Raw genomic sequence first — 25,525 nt, forward strand, 5'->3', positions numbered from 1 at the left:
GCTTCAAGTACTGACTCATTAAGTACATAACTTCAAGACATACTAGCAGCGGTAAAGTTAACAATCCTTATCCAATTTGTGAGTATTTATATATTAAGAGTCATGATGAGCTATTCCTTTCGCAATAGGGCTAGATTTACTAAGAAACGGGAACTACCGGTCCTGGTTACCAAATTTATGCAAAACACTTGGTAAAGTTCACTCATCCTGAATTCCATACAAATTCTGCACATTCAGTTAGAGGCCAGCTTATACTTTACAATCGATATGTTGCCTTAAGAAATCATCATTGAAAAGGGGAATCCAGAGATACTAACATTTATGGAATGAAATAAATGTTAGTAGTATGCCACTCCACTTAACTTCAGTGTACCCTTTATTTATTCACTATTCTTTGTTGCTTTACGAATGGACAGTTTTTACAAAAAATAGAGGTTGAAGATTTTGTAAAAGCTATTAAGATATGCGACCCGTTTAAAAATTTCGATTAGTTAGTTTACAGGGCAACTTCAGGCACACAAAACATTCGGAACTCCGAGGTAACAACTAAGTCGACCAAGGTTTTTTTTCAGGCAGGCTATTTCTTCTGTCAGTAAACAAATGGCAGTAAGCTTACAAGATACGTCTTTCATCAGTGAACAAATGGGAGAAGTGGAGGGGATATGTTTCGTCCTTGAAGGCCGTTAGTGCAAATCGACGTTAAGAGACGCGGTCCACCTGCAGGTGAGAACTGAGCCGAGCGGAATCAAGCTGCAACACTGCACAGTATTGCTGATCTATTCGAACAAGTGTGCAGGTGCGGATGAGTGACACTGTTCGGCAATTTTTTTCCATTGGCTCCTTGGAGCAAAATTCAATTGGATGAGATGTTCACCACGGGCACACCTGTGCCCTCGTTAAAACCTTTTCGTGGGCGCCTAATCACCATGACCGTCAAAATCGATGTAAACTCGACCATTTTTATGACACTGATTGAAATATCAACGGCTACAGTGGATAGAACAGTATAATCTATGTAAATGATCGGTCTCCTGGGTTTGGTACTGATGCAGTTTATTGAGGTGCGCATTCTTTGAGAAGTAAAGCTTCATTTCAATTAGCCTTGACTGTGTTTAAAGATTTATTCCAGTATATAAATAGGCCAGAAAATTTAGCGTACATTTTCTCAGTTTTTACAACCAAACAGTTAGCTGCTGGAACCTTTTGCGTGTAATAATTGTACAATCACGGGCTTAATGACACCAACACATGGTAGGAAGCCGTATTTAATTAAAAAAGTGAGTGAATTCCGTGGGAATCTTATGATGGGTTAGGCTTACATTGGAAACCAAGTCAAAAGGTTTTGAGACGTCTCATTTGTACCAGTTTTCCCTAAGATTAATTATATTTTAGAAAAATGAATCCACTCATTATGCACCACTACAACTGTTTGACCTCAGTTCATGAGTAAGCTGATAGACGTTGTCAACCAGTTGCTATTCTCGTTGGGGCATTGACCCGGATCCATTTAAACGGTGCCTGGGATAGGAAGACTACGAGTTATGCTTAGCATCTTTGATGAGTAGGTAGAGTAGAGCCGCATTCTGTATGAAGCATTAAAAGAGTAGCACAAGCATATTTTTACATTTCTTTAGAGAATCAATGAATAAACCCTAAGTTTACTCATTAGAATAATTCATTAGGCAATTCACACTTTAAAACTATGCTAGTGGGTAACTTGCGTGTCTCAGAAGGCATTGTAGCGCGTGTTAAAGGTCGTTAAACTAGCGAAGGTGAGTCATCATTGGCTCAGAAATGTATGGGCTCATGATTTGGCCTTCACAAATAGCTAACGAGGCAACTAAACCGTATTGTAGTATGTATTTTGCTTGAATATACCTTTTAGGTGAGAAGTGTTTAGGAAACACGAAAATCTTGTAGTGAGAGTCGTCAAAATTCCCCCAGGTAGGCAAGAGTTCGAAACGCACATACGCCCGACATGGATCCCCCTCCCACAGCTTTAGCGCTTATCAACAGACATTCCTTTATCAAGTCAGTCCGTTCTTTCAAAGGGTTTGAAGGCCAAAAAGGAAGTGACGAAAGATGGCCCGCTACGGTATCATTCACTTAATCATTTTGACGCACATGTTCGAAGTTAAACTAGAAATAATGATATGAATTTGAGTAATGTTAAAGCATGAATGATGATTAGCTTTTAAGGTCGGATTCAGACGGGTTCCTTAAAATGTAAAAAATTCAATTTTAAAGCCATTCGAAGTTCGTTTATGCAAAAATTCTTACATTGCAAAAACCAGTCCAAGTGTTAGAACAGTTTAAATTGATTGTTTTTTCGGAATATCAAGCTTACATTAAAGTCAAATATGAAGTTAGCCACTGTCAGGAAGGTCTTAATCACTATCTTAAGGAATTTAATTGCTTAAATATGGTAGTAATTTTTGAAAATGATAGCACTGAGGTAAAATACTTAGGCAAAGTGAGAAAAAGTATGGGAAGCTAGTGAAAGAACTGGACAGATCAACAACATCTGCAAAACTGCGTAAATCGATAGCTTGCACTATCAGAATTCAATTTAGGCGTTTAAAGGTGGGTATATCCCCAGGAAAGTTGACGTTAGAAGATGCTAACCTTGACTTGTGGGCGGCGTTTCCAGACATGGACGCCGCGAAGCCCTACCAAAATTGACCAATTGGAATTTCAGTTCCAGCAACTTTGTGGGCGTCGATCGAATGCTCCACCCTCCAATAGGGTGGATGGTGCTTCCTGTCCGACGTCGATTGGCTCTCTCACAGCTTGCTAATTGCCGTTTTATGGGATTTCAACCAGTTTGTGAAAGGTAAGCATCGCTCGCCGACCTTTCTGCAACGGAAGATTCCTCAAATCACTAACTACGCCTTGCTGCATATAAGTTTACCAAAATGGATGGCCTGTAAGTTGAATACTTGATCTTGGATGTTAATTAATCAGCCAGTCGTATCATTCAAGTAAATGACAACTAGAAGGAAATCTGAAGGAGATAAACATGTTATAAACCGCTTCGACACATAATTTTTTGTTGGAAATATTAAAACGGAATAAATAACATACCTTTTATGGAGTCCGCCTTCAGTATGAATTTAGCTTCCGTGTACTTTAAAGGTTAGTGCATTTCTCATTTATGCAAAACAATTAAACCAATGCTGAAATCGCAATGCAGAACATAGATCGATCTTCGTGCAGTGTGAGTTTCTGCTAAAAATTGAAGTTAGGTTGAGAGACATGCATCGTAATCTAAATTTTTTTTCCGAGAAAAAGGAAGTTCATAGCACAGGAACACTTTAAGCATGTTGGAAGCCGACTTGTGCTAAACCGACACATTCATTAGTCTTGCAAATGCCGGCCAATACTTCGCAAGCAACCCATTTACCTAAGAAAGACTGGTTCATTTAGGTCAAGTAAATGATGGCAATAAATTTTAAAATAAGCAGTTCTTAAAAGTCGCCCGTTGGGTCATAGTACATTATGAATTCGATAGCTGTGCAAATCAATACCCAGACGATAAATAAGCGAAGATTTCTTCCGAAATGTCGTAAAACGGTGTGGTTTGGCGCGTGCAAACGAAGGGATTAATTGATACTTAATTGCCTAGTTCCCTGAATAAAGATCCTACTAAAAATTAACCTAGCCTCACCATAACACTATGGAAAGTTAGAAAACGACACATATCTAGGGTCAATTAATTACAGTAAAAAACTACTTTAGAAATTGCAAAAAAGACCTTCAGTTGCAGGACGGCGGATAACTGAACGGAATCTTGTTCACTAAAAGGCACTTTTATTATCCATTCTTAAAAATAACTTTGCACAAGTAGGACAAACAATTATACGCAAATACTTAAAAAATATCAATAGTCTCTGATGGGTTGTAATTTGTCCTAGACATTTTGTTTTTACGGTTTCTGATATTGAGTTATAGAACTCAAACCTAACATTAACCTTGTCGTACCCAATTAGAATCGCAGAAATTAACCAGCGCGGAAAAGAGTACGAAGAGGGGTATGTTGGCTCAGATGAAGAAGAAGAGATGCCGCAGGCGGAGCGCGACCTCGCGGAGGATGCTCAGTGGAAAATCTTTCAAAAGAACACATTTACACGTTGGGCTAATGAACACCTAAAGCAAGCCAAAACATCGGTTGATGATATACAAACGGACTTTTCTGATGGTATTAAGCTTATACGTTTGGTCGAAGTATTATCTGGGAAAAAATTTGCTCATGTGAATAAAAGGCCCACTTTTCGGACGCAAAAGTTGGAGAATGTGACTATGGTTCTTAAATTTCTAGAAGAAGACGAGGGCTTGAAGTTGGTCAATATTGGTAACTACCATATCCTTTGTTTTAAGACTGTGCATAATAGATAGTACTGATATCGTCGATTCTCGACTGAAACTTATTCTTGGACTCATATGGACACTTATCTTGCATTACTCAATTTCCATGCCAATGTGGGAAGGTGAAGAAGAATTGCCTCAGGTAGTATTTTACTTAATTACATGCTTTTTCACGAAATTCCTTTTACCTATTATTTCCTTTAATTAAGCTTTCAGAGGAAGAAGTAAGCTGACGCACTCAATAAAACACCACTGATTATGTTTGGCACATTCTTCTCACCTCTCCTATAGCTGAACTAACCGTCCTTTATTTGCAGGATCCGAAAGGCAAAGGCCCTACTCCCAAGCAACGTATTCTTGCTTGGGCCAACTCGAAAATGCCCGATCGTCCTGTTAAAAATCTGACAACCGACTGGAACAGTGGTGTGGCAATTGGAGCTCTTGTCGATGCATGTGCTCCTGGTCTGTGTCCAGATTGGGATACTTGGAGTCCAAGAAACCCACTGCAAAACGCGACTGAAGCCATGGTTGCCGCACAGGAGTGGCTTGATGTGCCTCTACTCATCCGTCCAGAAGAAATGATTGATCCCAAAGTGGATGAAAAGGCAATGATGACCTACCTTAGCCAATTCCCAAATGCAAAATTAAAGGAAGGCGCCCCACTTCGTCCCAAAATCAATCCTGCTCGCGTTCGAGCATGCGGTCCAGGCAAGTACTCAGATTCATTACCACTTCACCTGTTACTGACAACTTTTTTTACCTTTTCTTATTGCTTATGAACAAAGAACCAAAACATTCTCAATATTATTCCATATAATTTTGATGGTAACTTTAAGGTGGCCAAAGTTTTGCGTCCAAACAAAACCTCATACATTTGTACTTTTAATCTATTGTAATTTATTTGTTGACTCTTATCACTCATAGAATTTCCTTGTTTCTCAGTGAAAGAATACAGTGTAATTTCAACTTGCAGTGAGTATTTTTAAGTTTAAGTGAAATCCATTTATGCATCCATTTTGTTGTTAATCGTGGTTATAAAATAAATTGGATTCTATTGAAAATGTCAGATTACTGAGTCAAGTTATAATGACTGTTGTGTTTATACAGAGTAATATGATTTACTGAATAAAAGTGGAAAACTAAGCTTTCTGCACCTTCGATCTACTATCCAGTCGGGTAGTTGTGTAAATATTTAATAGAAAGCATACTCTATTTTCTTCTTGCTATAAAAATAGTGTATTGAAGTGCCTGTTTATGCCACTTGCCTCGATATCAAGGTCTTGAGGAGACTGGGAATACCGTCAATTCTATCGCTCGTTTTACGGTGGATACCTTTGCTGCCGGTCGTGCTGACCTCGAAGTCATCATTCTCACTGCTGGAGGTGCTGCAATCCCCGTAAGTGTTGTTGCTAAACCAACGGAGTGGTAAATCATGAGGATTTGTGATTCAATGTATCAGAATATTTCTTTTCTATCATGTGATTTCGACTTAAATGGGTCATTTTTAATAACCTAGGGGAGTTGGCTTGTATCTACAATTAATTTTTCTCAAACTCACAATGGTATTAATTTTTCCACCAAAATTTAGCCCTAAAGTTAAATAAATATTTTAGAAGCTCTTTGTTTTCAAATTCCAATTAGCCTGTAATTTTTAAGACTTCTATTGAATTTGATAAGCTCGCATTCTTGACCTATACATATTCCTGCTTCTCAGTTAAATGTGTTCACTCAAAATGTTTGGTTTAGTTCTCACATAGGTAAGGACTTTAAATCTATTCCTAGTATCGTAATTAAATCATCTTTGGAGTCGTTTATGTAGTGTGATTAGCCTGACTTTCTCGCATGCCTGGCTTTAATTGGAGCTCAATAATTTTCAAAGAAATCCTTACTCTTTAGTGTGAAATCGTCAAAAACGAAGATCGCAATCTCACCTACTCGTGCAGTTATGTGCCCAAAAGTGAGGGACCGTATCGTATCATCATTAAATACGCTGGAAAGGAAATTCCTAATTCCCCATTCCCTGTCAACGTCGAGGGAGCACCGGGTGATCCGAGAAAGGTCACCGTCTCCGGTCCTGGAATCGAGGCTAATGGAGGCAACGGCGTCGGTAGACGAACTTTCTTCAACGCTTTCACCAAAAGTACTACTTACTTTTTCAACTCCATTATGATGATTTTACATAGAATATTTCCATTACTTTATATGTTTTTCTGCCGTAGATGCTGGCGCTGGTCTCGTTTCCTGTGATGTCATTGATCCGAATGGGAGGAGGGACACCATCAAGCCACGGATTACCCATCCTGATGAGAACGGTCCTTTCCTCATCGAATACACTCCTAAGATGGAAGGTCCACACAAAGTTGAAGTCATGTTTGTCGGTCAGCCCATACCCAACTCACCCTTCCCTGTCAATGTCGGACCTCGTAAGCTTAATACTTCCACAAAATGTAATTATTTCTTTTGTTCGTTTGTATTGCTTAATCTCATATGACCACACTTAGGCGAATCTGCAAAAGGCAAGTTTTTAAAGTTGCTACTGCACGGAAATGGCTTACTGACGCGTTGCATTGTCACATTCATTCTTAACTAATGCCTGGGTACAATATCAGCATAGAGTTCATAAGCTTTATAATAAATTGCCCTGGATGAATTTGTGTTTGATTCAAACTAATCACTTCCAAATTTTGTCACAATGCGAAGAAATTATTCTTGAATGTCGATGCTCCTACTACGGCTGCGAAAATGCATGGTCGCTTCAGCAAGCACGAAAAAATCTCGTTAACACTTGTATTCAGACGGACTTCTTTTCACTGGTGATATAGCTATGGCATTAGCGAACCTTCAAACAGCTGAAATGTTAAAAGCTCAACAACCAGCCGTAGAAAAGTCTAAGCCGGGTGGCCCCGGATTCAAGCTTCCCACAGTTCCCGCAATGCCCTCGAGCCAGGCTCCGGGGCCACAGGCGGTCTCTGCAACGTTCAGCTCCTCTGGAGGCACAACTCCTTCAGGTCGAACTCCTTTCCAACCAGAGACCGTTGTGCCGCAGACCACTCCCTCAGGGCAGACTGCAAGACTCCTATCCAATGCACCCGCAGGCGGCGCAGGTGATCTGCATGCGTCAACCACAAATGAAATTGGGAATGCTAGAGCTTATGAATGTGTGATCGCTACAGTTCGAGTTCATAATATCTCCTTCTTGCACTTTTTTCTAAGCATGCAACCCAAGTCTGGCCTACACCACTGGTCGAGGCGTTCAAGATAAAGGCATTCGCGTTAATGATGTGGCCGTCTTCCAGGTGCACACCGAACGCGCTGGTGGACCTGCGGAGTTGTTTGTGGACCTCAAGCGCCCCGGTGATTTCTAATTTTTTGCACGTGCATTTACACGCTTTTTCAACGAAAACGGCAAGAAATATTTGATGTCTTAATTATAATCGTTCTCTTTAGATGGTCAAGTCGAGCCCGTCAAAATTTTGAAAGTGTCTGAGCACTTGTACACTTGCTCGTACGTACCCTCCCATCCCGGGCAATACACACTCGCTGTTCAGTATGAAGGTGAACATATTCGGTGCTCACCCTTTAAGGTAAAATTTGTGTGTTATAACCCCTTTGTGATAGAAATGGAGTGTCAATCTTTTAATTGTTGAATTTTTAATGCATAGATTATTGTGGGACCGTATAAACAGTCGAAGGTTCGCGCTTTTGGCCCTGGTTTGTCAAAGGGAATCATAAAAACACCGAACTTGTTTACGGTTGTATCAAATGACGAATTGGGAGCAATTGGTATGCATAGAATTGTCGAATTGTCGGTACTTTTTCCTCTATTGCAACAGTTGCTGATTGTCGCTTAATTCTTTTAAAACTCAGAAGATTGCCTCATTCGTTTAAAAAATGAAGAAATCCATGAATACTTACTATTTTTATGTGCTTTCGCGTATAAATCACGCGAATCCTTAATCAAGTAGTATTACGGTTGGGTCCCTGAATCTATGGCCTGATTACCGCTATAGGTTTTCTGATCGAGGGGCCAAGCTCAGCAGCCATAAAGTGTGTAGACAATGGCGACACTTCGGCCGAAGTCTCCTACGAAGTAGACCTTCCTGGCGAATATGCGATTCATATAACTTGTGATGGTGAGGATATTCAAGGATCACCTTTCATGGCGATGGTTGATGCTCCTTCTAACATTGATGTGAACCGAGTAAGAATCATCTGTCTTATTTTTCTTCAATACTGATCCACACAACTAGACATTCACTGCAGTACCTAAGCTTGTAATTTACTTATGTCATGCTCCAATGGTGTTCAGGTCCATACAGTTACCAGGTTCGGTCAAGATTCGTCGAATCTGTTCTTTATCAGGTTTTTGTCAGCTTTGGGAAAAATAAATAACAGATTTTATTTAGGGGTGGGTCTCTTTGGATGGGCTACATTTTATTCTTGATTACATCAGCGGAAAAGACGGATTAATTCAAAAAATAGCAGGTTAGAACGTATAAAAACACATGCGAACCACCTTTTAAAACATTTTCTAATAACTCCTTTCTATACATTGGCCAAGATTCACTTTATCCTCTATGATTTTAGATAAATGTGTTCGGAAAGGGCATAAGCCAAACGCCCGGTGACGTTATAAAGGGTGTGTCAACTGATTTCACTATCGACCTCACACATGTGATGCCTTCCCTCACACAAGTTGCCCAAAAGAAGAAGCTAACACTGAAAGATTTACTCCTTGTGGAATGCAACGACTCCCTAGGTGAGATCGTTCCAACCGAAGTATTTGAAAGTTCCATCGGAAAATTCACCATCAAATACACGCCAAAATCCATCGGCGTCATTACCGTCCATATGGCCATTGATGGCGAATGTCTCAAACAGTCTGGAATTCGGGTAGGTATTAGTAAAACATGTATCCATGCACAAGAATGGCAATGCCTGCTACAATTATTTGTCTCCAGGTTCCGGTTGGTCTTGATGCTGCTGTTGGCGGAATCAAGTTATCTGGACCTGGACTAGAATCTGCAAAAGTAAAGACACCCACATATTTCACCATGGACCTCACTAACATCTCCCAGCCCGCTAACAGGAAAAATGTTATCTCGGAGACAGTTTTTCATATCACAGAAGAGGATGGTGTTCCAATCATTCCAAAAGTCTTTGATAATCAAGATGGAACATACCGAATCGAATATGTCCCTCCGGAGAATTCGACTGCCCTTGGCATTTCAGTTCTTGTGGCCGGCAGCCAAATTGCTCAGAGCCCATACGTTGTGCCTGTTAACCCAGCGTTCGACGTTTCAAAATTGAAGGCTACTGGTCTAGATAGCAGTAAGTCATCGTGCTATTATTAATAATCATTTAATTTACTCATAACTACTGGTCCTTCATCGCCTCTGCGTTCAGAAGTTATAGCTAATGAACCGCAACAGTTCAAAATTGAAACGTTTGACACTGCTCCAGTTGATGAAATCCCGACCGTAATCATTAGGCCAAAAGCTTCTCCGAAGACTATTCCAGCATCGGTCAAGAAAGCTCCCCACGGTTTTGACGTTGCCTATACACTACCACAACCCGGTGAATATTCAGTTCAAGTTGCTTGGAGTAAATACCCCGTCGCTGGTCCTTTCGATGTGGAGGCAGTTCTTGCCTCTCAAAAAGTATCACCGAAAGGGAGTCAACCCGCAACTGTTGGCTCACCGCCTACAGTCCCAGGCCAGCCACTCGTGCCTCTGATTGCTGCTCATAACGCCTCTTTGTTGAAGTCTGGTGCTTTTAAAGATCCCATTCCACTGCACACGGGTACTGTCGCCCCCATGCATATTGTTTCACCACAAATATTGACGCCCGTGAAGCGTTCCACTACGGCGGGTCCATTGCAGGCACCAATCCCTCCGAAAATGGCCAGGCCGATTCAAGAGGGAACACTCCAGCAGATGCAATCGAGCCAGTCTTCTGGTGTCCAAATACAGGGATCGGGTGAAGAGATACCTGATGCCCAACTATTGGGACCAACGGTGGGTCATTTGACCGGACGGCTACTGAGGCATGACGAGAAACGGATGCCATCTGAAGCACAGCTTTCTGGGCCAGGAGGTCAGAGAATTGCACCAGAACAAGTACCTCAACAAGTTGCCCAATTGGTCAGCATTCCCCAGGCTATGCAGCCTAGTTTGCAACAAGGAAATTATCAACCAGATCCTCTTCTTGCTGGACCTGGAGAATATAGAACACCACGACCACCTATTCTACCACAAGAAAAGGTATTCAGCATGCATGAGGGGTACTGGGGAAAGGCATGCTGATCCTGAGTTTCGCACATTAGCTTCCTGGATGCGGCATCCCCACTGCACGAAGTAGCTTATTAATAGAACTTGTTACCAAAATATCGTATTTCATTAACAGGAGGTGATTATTCAAAGCAACAGGTGGCCACAGCCCGGTTCCGAAGAACCCGCTGGTAAAGTTACGGCCTACGGACCTGGACTTGAGAAGGCTATGGCCACCATACCTGCGGAATTTACAGTCGACAGTTCCAAATCCACACCTGATCCACTTAGCGTCATTATTGAAGGTCCACAGCAGTCCATGGTGAACTGTACCGATAATGGGAATCAGACATGTGGAGTCACTTTTGTGCCTCCGGTTCCGGGCGTCTACACGGTTAATGTGCTCCACAATGGGAAGAAGCATATTCAAGGCAGTCCCTTTGTGATTCAGGCATATCCTGTTGGAAAGATGGATCTTAATGTTGACAAAATCAAGGCTTATGGACCTGGCCTGCAGCCAAATGGTTCGTCTTTGTGGTGGCATGTCGAGGAGCTCTGCATGATTCGCAAAATGTGATTTATCGGTGTCGGACGTTGCATGCGATCTTACTCTTACTTGTACCAGTCTTACTAATTTTGGTTGCTCTTCTAGGCGTTTTCAAAGATTGCCTGTTGAAGTTTATTGTCGACGCGAGGGAAATTGATCCAGTTGGAGAGGAGACTGTCTCGGCTATCATCAAGGATCCTGATGGAAGACGATCCGCCTCGAGTGTTGTCAATCGACACGACGGAACTTACCTAGTTACATACTCTGCCGCCATGGAGGGTAAACGAACGCATACCATTTACTCATTAATCAGGCTTGCATGTTTTTAATTTAATTATATGATCATGCACAAATGTCACTACGGTGTAGTATTTTGAATATTAGTTCCGCTTGTTGTGTGGAAATAAGGGGGTCTGCTCTATTGCATCAACTTGCGTTCTTTGGAAACTTTACAAAGTAGTTTTCCCAATTCTGTAGGCATTATCCTTGTATGTGTGTGTGCTTAATATAAGGGTGCTCCATTATGTGAATTCTGTTAAAATCGCTCACATGAGCCTCTCTGTTCCTTTAGGTCCTCACACGATTGAGGTCACCTACGGAGGTGTGCAGATCCCGGGCAGTCCCTTCGTAGTAGACGTCTCAGCAGGATTCGATGCGTCGCGGGTTCGAGCGTACGGTCCTGGTTTGGAGCCCTCGGGTCCGCATCTAATGCCTAACCTGAAGACTGAATTCACCGTCGATATGAGCGGTGCCGGTAAGGGAGGTCTGGGGCTCTCAATCGAGGGTCCTGCCGACGCTGCCATCAATTGCATCGACAACAAAGATGGCACCTGCACCGTAGAATACACGCCCACCATGGCCGGTACTCATGACATTCATCTGAAATTCGGTGGCGTTGAAATTCCAAGTGAGTTCATCTTCTATGAAGTAGTTGTTTCGCCTCTGTGGAAGCTAATAAGCGTTTGTTTGATGTCAACCGTAGATTGTTTGGAAATTAATAATTTGATTTAAGTACCAGTAGGCACAATGATTTTAATGCTAAAATGGACTCAGAGTGATAGAATAAATGTTTAATTCGACATTATAAATCCCATAGTGTTCAAATGCAGTTTCAAAATCTCAATCCATTTGCGAATGATAGCGGTGTGGCGATTACCGGAATAAAATGGATGTTACGGTCTCAAGGTAGTTAACGTTGGTTATGGGTAATTTTAAAGCGTCGCAATTTTTAAGGTTTCTGTGGTAAAAAATAACCAAATTTTATTGTACGAAGGAGTTTCTATATGTTTTACAAGTTTGGTGTAAAGAAAAATCCTCATATCAATTAGAATATACGCTTTAATCGGCTGTACTTCGCCGTACAGTACTATTACACGAGCTATTTGGATGACTCCATTTCAACCAAGCTGCTTGGGAGCTATGAATTTTCTTGCTTTCAAATGTGCTTATGACTAAAAAGTCCCTAATCATTTTTTGGACTTAGTTCTGAGTAGAACGTTGGCTCTTCGTTTATGCTTTGACCATGTTGCTTCTTTGAGGCTGAGATATGTGTTGCATTGATAATGAAGTCCGCGTGTGTGCACTCATGCATATGAAGGGCCTCTCTCCTTGGGTGTGTGCAGCCACAGGAGCGAGTTCGTTCCACATAGATAAATTACATGCTGCACGAGATGGTGGGTCGATTTCAGGTCTCAGTGAATCATGATGCTGCACTCGTCGCCCGTAGATGGATGTGTGGGTGTGCGTGGGATCGTTGTGTGCGTGCACACGGACTCACTGGCCCTGCCAACCGCATCACACATCATAGGCCTCTTCCACCGTCTCCCTCCTTCATTAATTCAGTGCCTTGACTTGCCTTTTTGCTCCGTTACCTAATCTCATTACCATGCATTTACCTACATTGTTTCAGCAGTTCCTTACATGTCTTAGCCTATGGTGGTTAGTTGTTGCGGGCGTATCACAGTAAATTGGCCTCAAAATCCACATATATTCTGTTACAATGGAGGCCGACACTTATGTTCCGCAGTATTTCATTTGAATCTCAGAAATTTATTGTCGTGCTTCCTTTTACGAACGCAGTGAGCCCATTCCATGTGAGAATCCAGGGCAACGCGGATGTCAGCAAGGTACGTTGCTATGGTCATGGATTGGAACCGAACAAAGTTCGCGCCTCCGTTCCGGCGACATTTGTTGCTGATACAAGTCTCGCTGGCAATGCTCCGATCGAGGTATACTTGTGTTTGCTTTCAGCACAACCCCACCGCAATTCTATGCACTCGGTCTCGAAATGGGGTTACATGTGACTTTGTTAGTCATACTTGGCATTGTCACACTTTCACTGAAAGCTCTGAATATGCTAGCAAATGAGTAGTTAATGTTCCATTTATAAATGCTTAAAATTAAGCGGTTTAATCGTTTAATCTTTTGGTGCAATCAAATGTGAAATTTCTTTAGTAGTTTATTTTATGGGGTTCCTTAAATGTGTGGTGCTTCCCGTTGCCGATATGAATGGCTAGGTTGTTGAATATGTGGCTAGTTAGGCAGGAATTTCCCGACATCGCATTGTTTTTTGGTGTGAGCGAAGTCACGGGGGAAAATTGCATTTAGATTTGCACTGTGGAGAAAAAGGTAACTCGTTGCCAAATGAATCAGAGTCAAGTTATGACGTGTCTCATGTGGCGCTCAAAATGATCTTACCAATGCGTGGCGCGTACGCACGTGCACTAACGTGCATCGTCTTGAGGCGATGCAGATGAGTATGCTGATGTGTATGTGCGAACCCTTAGCGATCTACGTGGTTACATTATGTAGCGACTCAACATTTGAGGCTTTCAAAAGTAAACAGCGCAAAAATGTCAGTAGTCAAAATAAACCAGGTCAGATTTGTTGGATCTCAATTAAAATTAATATGTTTGTGGAAAGGCTGGCACCAGAATTTTCACCAGGCGTCGCTTCTGATATTTGTTCTCAAATGTCCTTAGTAATAACCCTAGAAGGGTCTATATGAATGGAAGCAAAGTGGGCGGAATTCATTGGGGAAGAGACAGTGATTGCCGTTACCATTAATGCCAAATATTCCTTTCTGAGTATCTCTACTACTCTTGTCTAGGCGACATTCACTCCAGCCCCGGGAGTGGCGCCAGTTGCGGCGGCAGTAAATCCGGTCGCGGGCCAGCCGGGTCTATACGAGTGCACGTATGTGCCCCAGGCGATAGGGCCTTGCCAAGTGGAGGTGACATGCGAGGGAAAACCGATCATTGGCTCGCCCTTCACCATCCTCGTTCGACCCACTACAGAGCCCGAGAAGGTGCGACTTGCTGGTGCCGGCATCCGTGGCCCCGTGCAGGCCAGCTTACCTTCCACTTTCACCGTCGACGCCACCGATGCTGGTCTTGGCGATCTCAAACTCGATGTCATGGTTTGTCTCACATCATCTTTTCCAAGGTTGTTTCATTTGATCTGTTTTTCTTACACCTACTAAATGGATGCGACTTTGTTGTCAATGAATTGCACCAAGAACGCTTAAACGCAACATGAAACTTGGAAAAGACATCCTTTCAAAGGAATCACGTCGGCATTTGCCTTTGTTATCAAAATATTCTTGCGTATATTTTGCAAAATCTCTTTAATGCTTGAGAACTTCATATTTTGGATGCAATCAGCTTAAAAATTAACATGAAGAAATACGAAAGATTCATAATGCGAATCAAATTCATTTGAATCTATCGACAGTATACTTGTTAAGTTTTGGACCGAGGTGGAATTCCTGATTAAATGGAAATTGTGAGCAGAGTTCATATTGTTTTGCGCAGAAACCATGAACTATCTTGGCACAGGACAGCTCGCTTCTGTAGATCGCACTATAAAATAATGTGGACGGGCATCAAGCATTTACGATAATGAAAATGGAAACAGTAAAAGAAAACGGGCGTCGGTGCAGTGATTTTTTGAAATGAAATCGACTCTTTTCAGCCTTACTTCAGTATCAGATATCCCTATCACTCATAATGATAGAATAAGAATAATTCAATTTAGAAAAAAATGTTCGCAGTTTCTTTAAATATGCTTTTTAGATCCTGTTGGGAGCTATGATAGTACCAATTACCAAAATTATTTTTGAGTATATCCTTTGGAGAAGGAGGAGTAGGAAAAGGAATAAGTTGCACATAGGAACTCCGTGTGGGATTGTAGGATCCTGTGGGGCACAGTCTGCCGATAAGTGTGATTTCAATCACCCCGGAGCAGCTGGAGCAGGTGAACACAGCGCCCATTCAGAAGGGCATGCCCCAGCCCAGCGACATTATCTCGGGCCCCGACTCGGGCCTTTTGGCTTGCACCTACGAACCCTTCATCGTAGGTGAGCACAAAATCCATGTCATGTACGCCGGCATCGAGATTCCCGAAAGTCCCTTTGTCTTCGAATCCTTACGCGTGGGTCGAGCTGACCTCTGCGAAATTAAGGGTGAGCTAACAAATCTCTCACTTTGCAGCAATGATTTCTTTTCCCCAGATTAGTTCATCAGCATTTCGCAGTAGTGAAGCTGTTCTACTATGATATTGCACCCGATTGATCGCTACGTCGATGATCTTCAGGTTTTCTTAATCTAATTTATATTTTTTGAACCTAACCGCACCAATATAGATCGTACAGGTTTCACTTGCGTGAAAGGGAATGCAAGATAACCGTTTTTCATGCCTTTGATTGGAATTCTACTTTCTTTGAACTTCATTTGTCACTCTTTGTCTTGACTAGAACACAATTTATTTTCTAACTGCTTCGGCTATTGCTGACGAATGGTCTCTGTTCTTCAAATAAGTTGCATCAGAAGACTTGAGTAGCTTAATATTACTCCTTTGATAAGCAAGCTGTCGAAATGCCTAAGATGATCTTCAAATCATTTATAAATACTTTCTGAAAATAATTTTATTTGTCTGAATGAACACCATTAAGGGAGGATTGAAGCATTCAATGATCTCTAGCTTTCTCATTAATGTGTTGAATTATCATTGAAGGTGATATGCACCAGGTCTGCGTTGGGGTGTGGAGTTAATAGTGATGATCGTGTTCTTGAACAATAAACAGGGCTAGATAGACACCCTATAATAATAATTATAATAAAATTAGGAGAGACCTATTATTTAAAATACTTTTTGCTTTGATTAACACCATCTGGTGCACAGTTTTTAATGGCTTATGGTCAAGATCTCAAGATTCCAAAGGATGCTGTATAAGTCTGAATGCCAAATTCCGTATTCTAGATTTTATTATTTGATTAATTTTGGCTTCAATTTACAAAGCAAGTATGTAATTGGATTTCCTAACTCGAGCTCACTATTTACTTAGACGCTACGTAATTGCGTTTCTGAATTACGCTACATATTCCTTGCAGCCCGTTGGTTAGTGCGGTGAGCTAATAAACGTATTCTTCCTTGGCTACACATGCTTACGAAGTGACTAAGTTTCAAGTGTTTGTCACATTAACTGTACTTGGGTCAAGCTCTCATCCACTGTGCACAAGAGGAAGAGTGAGTGTGCTGCTTTGAGTGGACTTATTGTGCACTTGAACCTTGCTTATTTCACAAAAATCCCATCCATTATCGGCTGATGCCACGGTAAGTAAACAGAGACCAGCGAGTGGATGGAATATTAAATTACCTGATTTATGCTTTGACCGGACGCGCGTAGATTGCAGTAAACTTGCTTCATTCACTTCGACTGTTTACTCGAATATCCTACCCCGTCTTACTCACTCCACAACTTGGGGGCTTCAGTAGGATCTCTTATCGAAAATGTAAAATAGCTTCGCACTCATTGCAACACTTTCATAGTGGAGAGAGCTCTCTGCCTTTTTCGCGTAACTTATGGTCCTCTTTAGCCTCATTACCAAAGGTATTAAACATCCCGCAAAACACTAGGTCCAGTTATACTGGCGTGAGTCCCTCTTCCAATAGCACCGGTCCAATCTTCCGGTGTGACTTAAACTAGTGCACCATTTTTTTCGAATTCTTATTATGTTCCTGGGTGTAGTAAGTGTCAGTAGTTGGCTTAAGGCAGCGAGGCAGATACAATTAAACATCTGTTGATTTTGGCTTCATCGATTGTTCTAATATCCCAAACTTTTAGTTGAGAACTTACTGTTCACATTTATTAAGGAGGCGTTTGATGCAAATAATAATAAACCATAAAATATGGCCAAGACGTTACCAACCAATACTGCTTTAAAGTGTTCATCTCGTGTTCACTGAGTTGTGAATACCGATGCGTTCAAATAGTTTTGATATACTGCCTATTTGGCCCCAACAGGTGATGTTAAGCCACGCATTGCCGTGGGAGATGAGACGAGTGTGACTGTGGATACAAGCAGAGCTGGCCCTGGCAACCTCATGTGCCGCGCTACACAGGTATCTGGCGGCAGGTCCATCGACTTGCCTGTGGAAGTGGAGGCCAACGATGATGGTACCTCGACAGCCTACTTACTCCCCAAGGAGGCCGGTCCAGTGCAAGTGGAACTGCGATACGGTGGTCAGCTCATCCCTAACGGAAAATACACCCAAGAAGTGAGTTGTATCTCGCCCTTTGTACCGTTTAGCTCTACTCTGATTTCCTAATTCATCCTGCTTTTATCTGAGTTCTGCTTCACCCGTGTTTCTTTTTCGTTGTAGGCCGTTCCAGCGGAGGAACTTGAGGTGCCAACGGTTGGTGGCATGGCATTTTAACATACCCACTTAGTTGCATGGATTCGGTTGTTAACGTCATATCATTCGTCCCAATTTTAGACCCCCATTGAAGCTCATTACGCCCCTGTCGATTTCCATTTGGTCGTGTCAGGAAAAGATGATCATTCACTTCAAGGTATAATTATCTGCCTGAATACTGGACCTTGCCAGAGTAAAATTTCGCACTTTAAGTATTCAACATTGAATCAAATTTTAGCCACGAAAAAAGGAATTTAGCATTTTTTTAAGGAAAGTCTACAAAGTGCTTTTTGTCTCTGGGAATAAAGGCTAACGACTTTTACTCTGCGTAACGCTGTTTTTCTTCAGCCGTCGTCGTGAGACCTTCAGGTGTAAATGATCAAGTGGAGACCAAAGAGGATAAGGACGGCACGATGACTGTCAAATATCAACCCAAGGAGCGTGGAATGCACGAGTTGCACGTGACCACGGTGGCCAGCGGCTCCGACCTTCGCATGCCATTGAAGGGCAGTCCCTTCAAATTCTTCGTGGACAATGCTGCCAGCGGCAACATCACGGCTTGCGGACCTGGTCTCAGCCATGGAGTAACCGGGCAGCCAGCCGAATTCACTGTTGACATGAAGAACGCCGGTGCTGGTACGTTAAAATGTCTCCATCTGCTTCAAAGCATGGCCTTTCAGAGGCGAAAGTGGACCATTCATTTATGCGCATTGGTGTTTTGAAAAGGTGCTAATATCATGCTCTAGCAAATGGAAAATAACTTCACCGATAAGATGGGGTCATCACTTTGTTTAGTCACGGTTATGCTTAATTGGGAAGTTGCCAATTTTAAATACTCTGCTCAAACATTCATTTTAAACCACACAAATCAGATCTAGATTGCATTCTATTTAACTTGTGTTGTGTGATTTGAGAGATTTGCAAAGCACAATTTATGCCCATCTGCTGCATTTTACTGGACACATACTCAAATTCATGTTAACCATTTTACTAGTGGCTGCAAATGCCAAAGAACCGCGTAAGTGACACCGCATGCTGAGCCACATTACTTGCCGATTGATCAAATTTGGCTACATTATTCAAAATAGGATTTTGCATGACACTACCGCTTAGGTTTAAATGATTTCCCCATTACTAAAGCGGATTAAGTTTACATGTGCTGCTTATCATATTGGGCATAGTCTTTTCCTGTCCATGGTATACATGATGCTTAAATGAAGCATGGCTTCATTTAAAAAACTAGCTCATGCAGTGTGAGCAGTGACCTCTTTTCCATGTCAGGAGGCCTGTCTGTTTCTGTGGAGGGTCCCTCAAAAGTAGAAATGTCCTGCACTGAAAGCGGTGATGGAGCTTGTCGCGTAACCTATTACCCCATGGTCCCAGGCGAGTATACAATTAATCTCAAGTTTATGGACAAACCTATCTCCGGATCTCCCTATGTGGCGAAGATCACTGGTAAGCTTATTACCTTATTAAATGTCCAAATTATGACTGCTCACTTGAGCCATTAATGCAGAATACTTTCAACTTGTTCGTATCAAAGTCGGCTATATTTTGTGTCTTGGCTTTTTTAGGTGAACCAAAGAAGCGAACTCAAATGAACATGAGCTCCATGAATTGTGTCTCATTTGAAGCTGGAATAGATGATATATCCATTCTCACTGCTACTGTGACAAGTCCTTCTGGCCACGAGGAGCCTTGTGTGCTTAAGAAACTCCCAAACAATCGAATGGGTGAGACAAATTTTTTTATGTGGCGTCTTTCGTCTCATTTTTATTTTGTCTTTACCATTGGCCCCCATTTTTATCTTTTATTTGTCTGCATACTTACAGATCAATTGAACATTTTCAGGCGATAAGATAGCTTATTGCTTTTAAAATGGGAAAAATCTTCCCCCATAAAAAGGCACTTTAATTCGTGAAAAAGTAGTACTTGTTATTAATTTAAGTTAAGCAAATTCAAGCTATTTATGACGACTTGACTTTTGAATTGTATGGGTCAATGGGCTATGTGGAAATGTTTACATGCTTTGCGGTCTTATAACAGAAATGGAATTATGAGGTCAATATATGCATTCTCGTAGGAGCGTTCCATGCCAATCATTACATATTTTATTCACTCGGGTAGTATGTTGCTATTGGGGAAAAAATGAAGCTAAAGGTTTAAATGGTTCTTTTTCTGCCCCATCACTTGGAATTGGATAAAAACAGCGCCCTTACGCGAAGTGTTTCTCTTTCTCTGTAGCGAACACCATGATCAATTAACTGATTTTTCGTTTTGAGGCATTTCGTTTACACCAAAGGAGACTGGTGAACACTTGGTGAATGTATACAAGGCAGGGAAGCACATTCCAAAGAGTCCCTTCAAGGTCAACGTGTCCAGTGAAGACGTCGGCGATCCCACTCGAGTTCGCGTCATTTGGCCTGAAGGAGTTCAACCAATGGCAAATCAACGCAACGAATTCCTCGTTGACAGTAAAAATGCTGGTTAGTGTTTTCTCATCAGAAGATATACTATTTACTCCACCACTGGTTAATTGACGTGTTGAATGGGCTCTGTAAAGATCATGCGTCTATTGAGTGCACTTATATGCAATGAAACAGGTCGAAGTGCTCATCGGCAAATTGCCGTTCCAGTAGCATAATGTAGGCTTGTGATGTTTAAAACACTTACTATAATAGTATCCCTTTGATCCTTTTGATCCACCTAACCCGCGAGGGATTTCTTAGCTTCTACGAATGAGAGCACGTGAATACTGGGGCTTTCACTCCCCGTGTCTAGGCTATGCCACACTGAGCTTGTCAATAGAAGGACCGAGCAAGGCAGAAATAGAGTGCACGGATAACAGCGACGGGACGTGCACAGTGGCCTACTGCCCGACGGAACCGGGCACATACCTGGTGAATGTGCGTTACGCTGACCAACACGTGCCTGGCAGTCCCTTCACCGTGCATGTGGGCGGCGAGGCCTCGCAGCGCATGGTCCAGCGCATCGTCCGCAGTCGACAAGCCTTTGAGGCTACGCAGGTCGGCAACGAGTGTGCGCTCACTATTCGCATCCCTGGTACGCCCAGTCCCCCACTTTCATCCCTCTTGCCTTTCTCTCCTCTTGATATTTTATTTTCTTAAGTATCTTCTATTTCATCCATCCGACTGGTACCATCACAGGTTAATGTTGCAGCTCTTTTAGCATTATTAATTTTTGTTTGATATTTCGCACTAATGAAAGTTTTAACTTGAGATTTTTTCGTTTGAAAAATGCAAGTAAACGCCTATTTGGTAAACACTAGCAGTAAATATTTTGTCAGTAAATGTGTTATTTATCCTCCCGTTAAACGAGCCTAATAAATTGGAACAAATATGTACACTTTTTCATCAGCAATATTGATGATTTGCGTTGAAACAAACTGAACTGAAAAAGGTAGCACCCGACCGAGTTGTGATTGTGTACTCTAGCATCAAGCATATTTTTTACAAGCTTCAAACTGAGTAGCCAAGAGGTTTCACCTTCCGTCTAACTTACAATTTGAAGAGCTGAAGTGTTTAGTTAGATGGGCTATTAATCCTCTCAGAGTGACTTGCCTCATTTGCGCTTAACGCTCGCACTCTCACTTGTGGTGCTAATTTACTTGGCATTGCCATTGTGATGTTTTGGCGGCATGCGCACTCATACGCGTTATGGTGCTGTGCCATAATAAGAACTTTTTTCCGCCTTTTAGGGACTTGCCTTTAAATGAAGTTTCTTTTGATGTATCAAAGGTTTTATCATGAACGATTCTGGTTTTTCCTGCTGTAATTTTCGTAACTTCCTGGGTAAATTTGTCGGGTCAAATAAAACTAAAAAATCAGTCTTTACTTTTAAGGTGACATCCGTGAAATCACGGGCGAAGTATATTCATCGTCCGGTAGGCACATTCCCTGCGATATCGTTCCGATCGACGATGAAAGGATCAGCATTCACTTTGTTCCTCAAGAACGAGGCATTCACACCGTCAGCATTCTCAACCGTGGTGTCCACGTCCCTGGTACGCCTATTTTATTTGCTCATTTAGCCAAGAAGCAAGGGTTTTATTAAGTGTCTGTCAAACTAATAACACAATTGCTCAGTTGATTTGCCGCTAATGCCAGCTCCCACTTATTGACTAATTGAATATTTCTCCAAACTAGAAGCACCAACGTCCTAGTGTGAATGGCTCACCAATACATAATAATCTAATCGGCGATATATACCCGTGCATGCTTAATGCCAACGCATCTACCTGCTTACTAGGAATCCCTTCTAAAATACCTTCATGCTTTCTGTTTCCGATGAGTGCCTTAGAGCACCCTTTGAAAGATTTTATTTGTCTATACTGTTTAACTGTGTGCACATGCAGGTAGCCCATTCCAGTTAACAGTTGGACAACCAGTTGAAGGTGGGCCGAGCAAGGTTCGTGTTTCCGGTCGCGGTTTGGAGTATGGTGAAGTGAATAAGCCAAACGAGTTTTCAATCTACACTCACGAGGCGGGCGCTGGCGGTCTGTCAATAGCTATTGAGGGCCCAAGCAAAGCTGAAATTTCCTTTAAGGTAACCCATTCCCACCGAAGTCGTCACATCAACTAGCGTTAAGCAACGTTTTTCTTTGGGGTCTCCGTAGTCTATTTTGGTAACCATCTTCATCTCCTATTCCTTCTATCAAAAGCGCTGTACAACGTTTACCTTGTTTTTCTGTGTCCATTGGCAAGGTATTTACCACTGTAGCAGACAGTCGATGCTGAAAATATACCGATTCAAAGCACTTCTGATTCTATGACCAAACTCAAATAGTTTTCGGTATAGGTTTTTATGTGTGAGTTTTTTGCATTCTTTCGGGGTGTTTTAGCTCTAGCGATACTGAGGTAATTAAACAGTATTTCAGTTACCCAAAAACATTTGATTGTCGTCAACACATTTTAATATGATTCTAAAGCTGCTAGAGTACAAGTGTCATATCTTCTTTTGTTCAAATATTGCTTTTATCACTTAGGATCATCAGGATGGCTCTTGTTCGGTCTACTACAAAGTGCGCCGACCAGGAGAGTACATCTGTTCCATTAAATTTGCCGATGAACACATCCCCTTCTCGCCCTTCCGTATATTCGTGACTGATCCCAAAGAGGGTGGTCGAAGCGAAACCTACGAGGTGCCAATCCATTTCACCACCAACGATAGGGTTAGCCGCAAGAGTGAAACCAATCAGGTATGCTTCATGGCTGATGTCTTCTGCAGAGTGGTACAAGTACCACAGTCGAATCTCCGCCTACACACTTACGCCTCCTACTATGCGCATTTTAGCTCGTCGGTCCAGTTGCCTTCACAGTTCACTGTCCGGATGTGGACCACGTGCTGGAGGCCACGGTGGAGTCGCCCTTGAAGATGGTGGAGAGAGCGACGGTACACAAGCTAGACGGTGACCAGCATGTAGTACGCTTCGTGCCCCGCGAGAGTGGTGCCCACTTCGTCCGCGTCTATCTCGTCCCCGAGAACGAGGCTCATCTGGGTGCTCGCGCCCCCCACGCCAAAGAAATCGATGGCTCGCCCTTTCACATCGCCGTTGGTGACAGCATGGCTGATCCCAGCACTGTCTACGCCACCGGAGACGGCCTCGCTCATGGCTCTGTTGGTAAACTTGCACCTTTTACTGCCATATCTCGTTGACCTCTCATTGCCACTGCTCTTCACCGTCTCACTTCTGCAGCTTTACTCGAATTCGGATTTTTAGAATAGCCTTCATTATAAAATTCAAATTTATTAGAAAATAGTAAGTCAATCTGAGAATATCTTGGCTATAGGCATTTACAGGATCTCTCACCTGTATCAAGTTGTTTTCCAAATTTTCGTCCACAAAATCGTAATGATGTGCTAGCTAAATGTGCTTCTTTGAAGTCAACTTGCCTTAATATAATTACGGTAAGTGGATTTCAATGAACTGTTCTATGTTGTACGTTCAACCTTGAGCTGCATACATTTGCATGTGTACAAAGTCCAATGCCGTGACTATTTGTATTCCACCATTAAGGTGTCAAGAACAAGTTTTTCGTGAATACTGCAAACGCGGGAAGGGGACTGCTGAGCGTTGTGGTCGATGGTCCCTCAAAGGTTCAGATTACCTGTGAGGAAAGACCCGATGGTTATGAGTTTTCATACATACCCACTTTGCCTGGTGATTACAAGATAAACATCAAATACGGAGGCAATTTCGACATCTTCGGTTCGCCTTTCACGGTAGGTGTCAGTGAACGCTCACTATTTACTTCATACTTGCTGAAATAGTGGATAAAATGCTGAAAAAATGCTTAAAATATGGGAAAAAATTCCAGTTCTCCTTTAATTTGATTATTCAAACCCAGCATATTCGAATACAACGACATTATTTATAGCATTATGTACCATTTCAGGCTCGGATAACTGGGTCTCCCATGGGCGACATAATGCAGCAGGGCAGCATTGAACCAACGACCATCGTGCTCGACACGGCCACGAAGACAATGAGCAGTCGTACGTACGAGGCAACCAGCGTAATTTCGAAGGGAATTGCACAAAACGTCAAATGCTCTGGCCTAGGTCTTAAGCGTGGTTTCGTCGGAAAGGAAAACCAGTTCTTTGTTGATGCTAGCAAAGCTGGTCAGTTCTTGTCCTTTGTTAATGACTTACTGTCTGAAATATCTGACGCCCTATTCATTAAATAAAAGGAAGCGTCACTACTTGATATACATATTTATCTCTATTTTAGGGAATGCAATGCTTTTGGCTGGCATGATGGGCACAGTGCATCCTTGCGAACGTTTTGAGATCGTTCACACTGGCAATAACCGCTTTTCAGTGACATATAGGGTGGAAGAAGTCGGCCAGTACTGGCTTTCAATCATGTGGGGCAACCAGCACATCCCTGGAAGTCCGTTCCGAGTTGAGATCTCACCGTAATCTGTGCGTATCAAGTGCGTTCGCAAGGACTGTCCCACGCCCATTGCATCTACTTTCACACACGCTTCTGCTTCATCGTCATCCAAGAAGGAGGCATCTATTTCATGCCTAAAGTATTTTGCGCTCACTAAATTTCTCTTATGTGAAACTTATTTCTCTGCGATTCATAACCTTGTTAACTTCGCTTCTTTAGGTTGAATTCCGCAGGTTTCTTCACAAGCCTCCTTTGAAATATTGACTTTTGACCTTTCAGCAATTCGTTACCAGTATCATATAAACTTACGGAATCTCCAGCATAAAGTAATTTTAGTCACACGGATTTTATTGCTAAATTATTGATGGAGTTACTGAAGGGGCTGGGTTACTTTTGACATAGTTTAATCATTTACTCAGTCTCTAACGAGGGAGTGTGTTTAAAATGATCAACTTTTATTTTGATCGCCTTCTGGAGAGAGTGGTTCCCTCAAGCACGATCTGAGACTAATGTTAACAACAAAATGAGCAATGAATTGGCTTGAAGATGGGCAGGATGTTCGCACGGCTTGATGAAATCTCTATTTACTCCACTTAGCCAAGCGGGGCGTGAAATAGTGTTGAAATTTTGCTCGGGAGGTTCTTTGAATGCGGTACAATGATTCTAGTAGAAGTGGAGTCTTCGTGGGGACGCGAGAGATCCTGTTTCAGACTACGATGTGGCGCTCTTATA

At 42.2% G+C, this 25,525-nt stretch overlaps 1 protein-coding gene across 1 annotated transcript; it reads left to right on the top strand. All coding sequences in view use genetic code 11, as the record gives it.

The window, feature by feature from the left end:
- Positions 1-1,978: 1,978 nt before the first annotated feature.
- On the top strand, positions 1,979-24,819 carry EGR_01619 (Filamin-A; the record flags this gene model as incomplete). Its single annotated transcript, XM_024490868.1, has 36 exons — positions 1,979-2,031; positions 2,651-2,833; positions 3,990-4,351; positions 4,657-5,067; positions 5,643-5,761; positions 6,262-6,505; positions 6,585-6,788; positions 7,161-7,469; positions 7,579-7,719; positions 7,813-7,949; positions 8,028-8,076; positions 8,376-8,566; positions 8,953-9,258; positions 9,327-9,696; positions 9,772-10,628; positions 10,771-11,158; positions 11,287-11,460; positions 11,753-12,088; positions 13,261-13,409; positions 14,291-14,599; positions 15,373-15,643; positions 17,486-17,739; positions 17,845-17,877; positions 17,959-18,034; positions 18,226-18,513; positions 19,159-19,332; positions 19,452-19,610; positions 20,160-20,363; positions 20,659-20,940; positions 21,740-21,901; positions 22,253-22,443; positions 22,883-23,095; positions 23,191-23,518; positions 23,915-24,120; positions 24,294-24,519; positions 24,629-24,819. The coding sequence occupies 36 exons, from the start codon at positions 1,979-1,981 to the stop codon at positions 24,817-24,819; spliced, it is 8,550 nt and encodes a 2,849-aa protein (XP_024354733.1).
- Between the last annotated feature and the right edge of the window lie 706 nt (positions 24,820-25,525).

Source organism: Echinococcus granulosus, assembly GCF_000524195.1.
Source record: "Echinococcus granulosus chromosome Unknown EG_S00006, whole genome shotgun sequence".
Classification (NCBI taxonomy): domain Eukaryota; kingdom Metazoa; phylum Platyhelminthes; class Cestoda; order Cyclophyllidea; family Taeniidae; genus Echinococcus; species Echinococcus granulosus.